Below are 8587 nucleotides of genomic sequence, written 5' to 3'. Positions count from 1 at the left end.
AGTGATGGTAATGCCCTTTAAATATGGAAATTCAGTGAGCTAATTAACAATCTCAACTGCAAACTGAATTAGATTCATTAGGAGAACCTGAATACTTTATAATTGACAAATTCTCCTTGAAAATAAATTTACCCAAACAAATAATTATGGAGGTTGCATGCATGGACCCAATTACAAGACAACTTTGAATCTTGAGGTGGCATGGTAATCGATGTGACATGATGCACGATCAAAAGAGATAAAAGGTCAATTGCCTTCGCTAAATACAGGCCTAGTGATCGCATTATCCATTTAATTTGTTGATTATAATAATGTTTTTATTGTAATAGAAGTCGGATATGGTGGGCTTATACTTTATCCATACAATGAGTTTATTACGTATTTTAAGTTGTTGCATTTGTTTTGAATTTTTTTTTTTTTTTGGTTACTTCAAAATTCAAATATTTCATTACATTGTCAATTTTTGTCCTTATCTTGAATTTTTAAGGGACTTGAGAAATATAATTCATTATTTAAAAACATATAACAAATAACTTAAGACTTGTAATAAAAAAAATTAGTACCATGTATTAATGGAATTAATAAAAAAATATAATAAATAAAAAATTTGAAAAATATGACGACAAATTTAATGAAATCGCGATGCTTGGATAGAAGCATTTAATCAATGAAAGCAAAATATGAAATTAACAAAAAAGAAAATAATAAATAAAAAAAAACCTTAAAAAATATGATGAAAAATTTAATGGTATCGATGTTTGGGTTGAAGCACTTCATCAATGAAAGCAACATGGGAGAGGCCCCGACGCGGCATTCATATACCCACATTCCACATTTTTATAATCCAACGACCAAATGCATACGTTTGTAATTCAACATTTTCTAAAACTTTATAGCGAGGCGGCCAATTTGGAGCTTATTTTGTTCTGTTGTTGCGAAAATGAAATGTACGATTGATGAGCAAAATGAAGCAATAATAAGGACTTTTATTATTATTATTATTATTATTATTATTATTATTACAAAGGACTTTATAAAAGACATCCTTAGATTACTAGTACTGAATCTTTATTCTGAAGAATGTACAGAGCCTGCAGTGTCCATTTCTTTCAGGGACATATTTGATTTTCCTACTTCATTTAAGTCAATAGTCCCCTTCAAAAACAAATATAATAGAAATGGAAATATATATTCCCCTTCATCTTTGTTGTTCCTACAACCTATTGGATTCTCTAATTTGACGAGTTAATTTCTATTTTTTTTTCGTTTTTTTCCCCTTCAATACGTCCATTCTTGAGGTAGAGCAATCTCTTGATGGTTTGAGACCGGCGCCGGCTGCTGCTGCTGTGAATTCGAGCTGCTATTATTGTTCAAACCTAACAAGCCATATGAAGAGAACCAAATCAAAACATTTATCTTAAAAGACAAGAAGTGAGTTTATTGATACAAATTAATTTTTGGTGGTGAATAAGATACCATCTTGCAAAGGAAAATCTCCATTGAATCTTGACGGCACACCCACTTTGTCAAAATGTTGCTTTAGTGCTTGTACTACTCTTGCTGGTATAAGGACTGTCGAACATCCTATATAGACCCAACAAACAATTTTTTTTTTTATTTTTTAAAGAAAAAGAAACAAAAAACAATAATGATGTTAGTTCGAACCTCACAAAGTCACAAGTCACAATTTCTTGATAAGGTTACAAAATTAATCCTAACAATAAAACAAAACAAGTGGACCAGAAAAGGGAAGATTCCAAGTGTACACTTCTAGAATTATATATATATAACTTGGCCAGTAGCATTCTAGAAACCATTGATTGATGAGACAAGATAGAATCTAATAACATGAAAACTAGATTGGAATCTAAAGAATCAGAACCAAACAAGTTATAATCTAATAAATTACTGAAAATACAAAGTTAAAGTAAACCTAATGAGTGAACCTTTAACCACCCCAACAACCATGGAAAGAAAAAGCAAAATGCCCACCAAATCAAACCAAATTCCCTGAAGTGACCCATTAAAATCGGAAAAGGATATTGAAGCGGCTATTCCAGTTTTCTGTACCTTGTTTCTTGCGTGACTCAGAAGCATGGCCAATTTTTTTAGGCAAAAAAACTCCGGTGCCTCCACTTGATGACTTGGTTTCTGAACCGGGGCCTTCAAGGAATACGGCTCTCACGGGATTTGAACTTTGTGGATCAACAATATTTGCTCTCTTTTTGTTTTGATTTTTCTTCATAGACTGGTCTTTTTTGAGATTCAGCTTATAGTACTTTGAAAGATAAAAGGAAGAAGCCAAAGTTTTAATCACAAATATAACCAAAAGAACAAAGAGTAAAAAGTGATATTATATATAAACAAGAAGTGATTATATTTGCTTACTTGAACTGCTCGTATTTGATCATCAATAAGAGATTGTTTAGATTGAACCTTGGGGCCCTCGTGGGTCGAGTCTAACGGTGGCCAGAAGGTTGATAGCGACGGCGAGGCAGCCGATGAACTCCATGATGACTTTTCTTGTTTATCATGATGATGATGATGATCGTGATTATTATCATCTTGAAGCATGTAGTAAGCCATCTGACGGCTCAACTCAGCCATGTAATCTTCTTCGGATTCTTCGCTTTCGGTTTCTGTTGAGCCGAGTTCTGATTCGATTGGAGAGTTCAAAACTGACCGGCAATCTGATGAGCCAAAACATGACCAATAACTACTGTTGGTACTTTTAGATTTGTTCTTTGAGAGTGATGAAGCTTCATGATGATAATCTTGATCAATAAACTGAGTTGGAGGCTCAACAGCCATATGAAGTGACTACGATTTTTAACACAGAGCACACAGAGAGAGAGAGAGAGAGAGAGAGGATTTTGAATTATAAGGGCTTTGCGTTAAGGCAATATTTATATAAAAGATTTAGTTCAAAGAGAGAGATTAAAAAAAATATGGAAAGTACGGAAAAGACAGGAACATAGTCAGCTGGTGGTTCCGGTTTTGGACAGTGAGTTTTCAGTTTAGTTTAGTTGTGTGGTGTGGCTTTAGTAGTTGGATTAGTACAATTGTCCAGCAATACAGCTCACCTGCCATTTGTTGTACAAACTGAAGTTGTCAATTAACATACTGATGAATTAGTCTTAAACCCTGCAAAGTTACTCCTTTTGTAGTAACACTTGCATATGTGATGTCACACTGTCCAGTTAATTTCGATGAGACATTACAAAATTACACTAGATAATCGTTTCTGATGGTAGCTTGATAGCTCTAAAAATGCTTATGGTTATAGTTATTGTCGCCCTGGTTGTTTTATTTACTGCAAATTTTTATGGGTATATAGGTAAGTAGAATTTAATTACGAGGACAGCAAAGTATAAACTGCAACTCCAGCTAGTCCATTAAGGCAGTGGGCTCTTTTGTTGGCCACAAGACTTTTAATTACTTGTTAATTTATTTGTTAAACATGGCAATTAGTCAACACAGTGCTCTGTTTTTTTTTTCGATTAGGTGTCCTGTGCTGTATGGCAGATTTGAGTTAGATATCTTTGCACCTAAATCCTCTCTCCGCTTTTATTTTAATTTTCGGTTCTTGATAAATAGAACAAGTCAATGGCTCTATTGATCACATGAAGACTTGGCATCATCTGTTTCTCCTCAGGCACACTGCACTCTCTGTTTCTAGAAAGGGGGAAAACAATGAATTCGTGTATTTATTTGTCCACGTTTTCACTTTTTCACTTAAGTAGCCGCCCAGCAAATAAAAGAAAAAAGAATAAAAGACCTGAAGCTTGAGTGATTACTTTCCCTCAATTTTGACCTCTTGTGCAAAATTGTCAAAGAAACCAAAAAACAAAACAAAGTAAAGTAAATAAATAGCGAGCCTCAACAAATTTAAAAATCCACAAATGGAAATAAAAGACAAAAAGGGAAAACAAATTGGGCCATAGAAGCCTTCAGCCCACGAATCTAGGGTTAAACTGGGTACAGGTGAAACTCAAGTGAAGAACATGTGTTGCGCAAGCATAATTGTAGGCCATGGCCCGGAAGAAGAGAATTCACTTTGAGATACTATCATTTTACCACTCAACTTTCATTTTATTACCAAAATTGTCTGAAAGTTAAAGATGTGTTTGGTATTATTTTCGGCAAGCTGTTTTTCATCTTGCAAGAAAAAAAAAACAGAAAAAATATATTTGGCGGGCCTGTTTTTTATCAGCAAACTAAGAATTTACAAAGCAGAAGACTTTGTTCAGAGTAGTGCTAGAGAGAAAAAATTTTACTCTCCCTCTCTATCCACTCACTCTCTTCCTATCCCTTTCTTTATTATTTCTCTCGTCTTTCTCTGGTGTTCGTCTACACTAAGTATTTTCTCATTTTCAACTGTATTTGTTTGTTGAGAAAGTACGTGCTCCACTTTTTTCAGAGAACATACTTTAGAAAAGTTGACAAGAGTTGGACTTTCGGTGGATTGTCCCCCCTAGGGGCCCACGTGCCGAATCTTCTTGCATCCTTTAATCTTTCTGTCATTCTACTCATTGTTAACCCTCTTTCGCTCGCCAACGTTTATTAATTATCCTTAATAGTTGTCTTTATAGGTTTCTTATCACCCACTGCAGATTTTTTGTTCCAGTTTTTTTTTTTTTTTTCCAAAAGTGAAAAAATTATGAACAGTTTAAAAAATTAGAAAGTTCTGATTTTTTTTTATTTGTAATAGGTAATTGAATATTTTTTCTTTTTAACAAGTTCATTTGTATTTTATTTTAGTTAAATTTATAATAAAAAATTAAAAAATAAACTTCATTGCATAATAATAATAATAATTAAGAAACGCATTTTATACAAAAATACTACCGAAAACATTTTTGTTTTTTTTATATTTTCAGGCAAACGACTGAACATGTTTTAACCGTTTTAATTTTTTTATACTATTTTAAAACAAGCTATCTAATAACTTTTTTAGTTTGAGAACATCAAATAAAAGTTCAATTTTCTTTCTATAAAAAAATGTAAAAGGCACCAATTGAAAAAAAAAAAACAACAACTAAAAGCACCCTTAATTTTTTCACCTTAAGTTTTAACTTTTATTTAAAACTAACAGAAATTTTAATAAAATTTATATCTAAAGTCTACTTTAGCCAAAAACTCTCTAATTATAATTTAATCTTCTAAATAAAAAAAGGACAAATTAATTAGATACAAAGAGATAAAGCTTTTTATTAATTGATTTTCTTTTATATATATACCTAAAATAATCAACTGATATAATTGTAAATAGTATAATACTTTTTTGCTTAGTATACTGAAATTTCTAAAATGCTCTTATGACATCAGTAATTTTTTAATGGAATTAACAATTTGATAGTAAAATGATAAAAGTCGAGACATTAAGTGAGAACAAGTGATTGCGAGAAAACTTTTTGGTAATAAAGTGATATGATAAGAAATTATCTTATTAGTAAAGTATTAATATCTCATTTGCTTTAAAAGGATTGGTCCTCTTGACGATAAAAATAACCTAAAATTTTTATATTTAACTTGTGCTATGATAAAACTCATTTAAAAGATTGTGACTAATTTCTGACAATAAATATACAAAAAATTACATATACATTTATTGCAACTATATGATGAAAATTTAGTGAATTATTGTAATGGAAATGTTGCATGATAGACGTACTTCAGACTTTTGCCGTGACATGTTGTATACCGATTTTTCTTATTTATGAAGAAATTAAAGCCCATGAAAATGGCAAATACCTGACTAGCTACTTGTCTACAAATGACTGAAAAAACAACAGACATCGTAGGCTATACGTTGACGTCCAACCAGCATGAAAAGTAGATAGAGCCTCAATTGTTAGATAATCAAAGACATACACATTTAGAGACAGAAGCTTGTTAGGTTTATGTGCCTATCTTTCCATGTCAGTTGACTATCTGACTGGACTGGCTGTTAAGACTTTGGACAACTCCGGCTACCTTATAGCCCCAAAACAAGATAAATTTTTCATTATAAAAAATAAAATCTAAAAAAAAATAAAATTAAGAATGTGTTATATATAATATAACGTCAGGACATGATTGAGTGGTTTCAAATGATCTTATTTAACTAACCACTCGAGTTTAAGTTTTAAAACTAATCGGATTAAAATATAAATTTAGATATTGCCACCCCTTGCCTTAAAAACAAAATATATTTTAATTTTCTTTCTTGATTTTGATATATACTTTTTTGTTGGGGGACCGGGTTGGGATCGGTTCGGTTCGCATTGGATAATTCAATTATTGCTCTGTTACAAGTGTAACTCCTCACACGTGCAGGAAAAACAATGGAAAAGGTCAGAAGCAGGAGTTGATATGACCTTCCCTTCTTCTGCATCGCTTTTGACTCCTGTATCTCAAGTGATTGGAAAACCCTAAACAAATTAATTTTTTTTTTTCAAAATGGCATCAAATAATAGGAGCATAGGTGTAGCTTTGGACTTCTCAAAGGGAAGCAAATTAGCTCTCAAATGGGCAATTGATAATTTGCTAGAAAAAGGTGACACCCTTTACATCATTCATATTAAGCTTCCCCAAGATGATGAATCCCGCAACCTTCTCTGGTCCGACACCGGCTCACGTAAGCACTTTAATCATTTTATATAGTTCTTTAATTTTTTTTTTGTTAATTTTTCTAATGAATTTTCGGGGTAGCTTTGATTCCATTGGAGGAGTTTCGCGACCAAGAGGTGATGAAGCAGTATGAAGTTGATCTTGATCAAGACGTTTTGGATATGCTTGATGCTGCTTCTAAGCAGAAACATGTTAGTTCTTTTTTCTTTTTTTTTGGTTTTTTTATTTTATTTTGGGGGGGGGGGGTGTTATTGTTTTAATTTTAATTCTGTGTGTGGATTTGTTTATAGGTGAGTGTTGTAGCAAAATTGTACTGGGGTGATGCTAGAGACAAGCTTTGTGAGGCTGTTGAAGCTATGAAGCTTGATTCTTTGGTCATGGGCAGCAGAGGTCTTGGCACTATCCAAAGGTATATCAATTGTTTGTTTAATTTTTCTCTAATCTGCTAACTTAAGCAAAATAAACTTAATTTAGTGACAATGGAGTTTATTGAAATTTAAATATAGGGTGCTGCTTGGTAGTGTAAGCAACCATGTGTTGGCAAATGCAAGTTGCCCGGTGACCATTGTCAAGGATCCAAGTGCTGCTCATGGAATCTGATTTCACAAGTTCTGAACAAATCTAATCTTGCTTATATAATTGGTAATAATTTGTGCTGTCTTTTCTTTGCTGGTGTTTTACTTCGTATATATGCTCTTACAAGGTTATTTTCACAAGGTGTTACTTTTTTTTCTAGTGTCAATAAGTGTACATCAACTCAATCATAAGCGTTTTTGTAACATTGGTAACTTTCTTTGTTTAATTTAGTTACTACAATACATAGACATCTATAATTGCCATAACTAACTTGCATATGATTTGAATGAAAGTAACTTCTTATCAATGGCTTATTGGGCATACATATGCAAGTACCTTTTCTCTTGGAGGCAGGTGCTCTTGGATTAGGATTATGGCAATGCCAAGCACTATGCTATCCAATTGTGTAAAATGGAAAAAAAATTCTCCATTTATTAGCTCTACCTTTATGGCTTCTTGCATGATTCCAGACCAATTACACCACAATCCCACCAATGGCCAAATACCCTATAGTATCTTAAGGTGACTTTCAAGCATTTTCAGCTGCGGAGAAGCTTCTTCCAATGGCCTTTTTGCGCCCATTCTCTTTGCTTGTAAGAGCTTCAAGCACTGCCCGCAAAAGCTACAAAACCGAACAAAAGCCATGCGATTTTTTTTTATTAGAGGTTGGAACCAACTGGCCTTGAACACTACGTTCGAAGTTTACCTTCTCAACTATACACTTGGCCTAGAAGCGTGCCATGGCTCCCGCGTTTGGATCCTGAGGATTATTGGGATTATTTTTCCATGTCTCATTGACATATTCAAGAATAACTAGTGATTTTGCAACTGAGAATTCTCCGTGCATAAGACAAGGAACCTTTTTATGAATGGGGTTGTATTTGAGAAGAAAATGACAAATCCTCTTCTATGTTTTCAATTTGTGTCCCATTTAGTTTCAGGACTATTTAGTCGTTTGATAGGATATGCGTGCCCATGTTCCAAACAGCTTTCACTTCTTGCCCTTCATAATCCCAACAATGTCTAAATACCCTAAGGTATCACCTCCAAAGAAACTCTTGCATTTCAGCTGACCTTCAAGCATTTTCAGCTGTTAAGAAGCTTCTTCCAATGCCCTTTTGCTTCCACTCTTTTTGCTTGTACGAGCCTCAAGCATGCCACAGCAACTTCATATCACTTGTAAGCAGATTTGAGGGCTTCATTGGGTACTCCAACATTGATGTGATTTCATTGAATTCGGACGGTTCTGATATGAGCGAGTTGTACTAAGAATTAGTCATTGAATCAAGACGAATTGTCGGTTCACCATTGCTAATCAATTAGTTATAGAATCAAGTCAACTGCACTAAATGTGGAAGAGGTAGACGCACCATTAAGGCATATTCAAAGTATATTCTAT

The 8587-nt window shown here is 33.3% G+C and overlaps 2 protein-coding genes across 2 annotated transcripts; one reads left to right on the top strand and one right to left on the bottom strand.

Moving 5' to 3' along the window:
• Positions 1-1095: 1095 nt before the first annotated feature.
• LOC18034318 lies at positions 1096-2857 on the bottom strand. The gene is made up of 4 exons (XM_006424891.2): positions 2389-2857; positions 2071-2278; positions 1477-1584; positions 1096-1376 (listed from the first exon to the last, which is right to left on the bottom strand). Exons 1-4 carry the CDS (start codon positions 2809-2811, stop codon positions 1279-1281), a joined length of 837 nt encoding a protein of 278 aa, XP_006424954.1. The 5' UTR covers positions 2812-2857; the 3' UTR covers positions 1096-1278.
• A 3448-nt stretch (positions 2858-6305) lies between these two features.
• Positions 6306-7400, top strand: LOC18034014 (universal stress protein PHOS32). Its single transcript, XM_006424889.2, has 4 exons — positions 6306-6619; positions 6694-6803; positions 6903-7021; positions 7119-7400. The coding sequence occupies exons 1-4, from the start codon at positions 6442-6444 to the stop codon at positions 7210-7212; spliced, it is 501 nt and encodes a 166-aa protein (XP_006424952.1). The 5' UTR covers positions 6306-6441; the 3' UTR covers positions 7213-7400.
• The last annotated feature ends 1187 nt before the right edge of the window (positions 7401-8587 follow it).

The sequence above is a fragment of the Citrus clementina genome, unplaced genomic scaffold (assembly GCF_000493195.1).
Source record: "Citrus clementina cultivar Clemenules unplaced genomic scaffold, Citrus_clementina_v1.0 scaffold_8, whole genome shotgun sequence".
Lineage (NCBI taxonomy): Eukaryota > Viridiplantae > Streptophyta > Magnoliopsida > Sapindales > Rutaceae > Citrus > Citrus x clementina.
The sequence above is the reverse complement of the archived record's forward strand: the minus strand, read 5'-3'. Positions and strand labels throughout refer to the sequence as shown.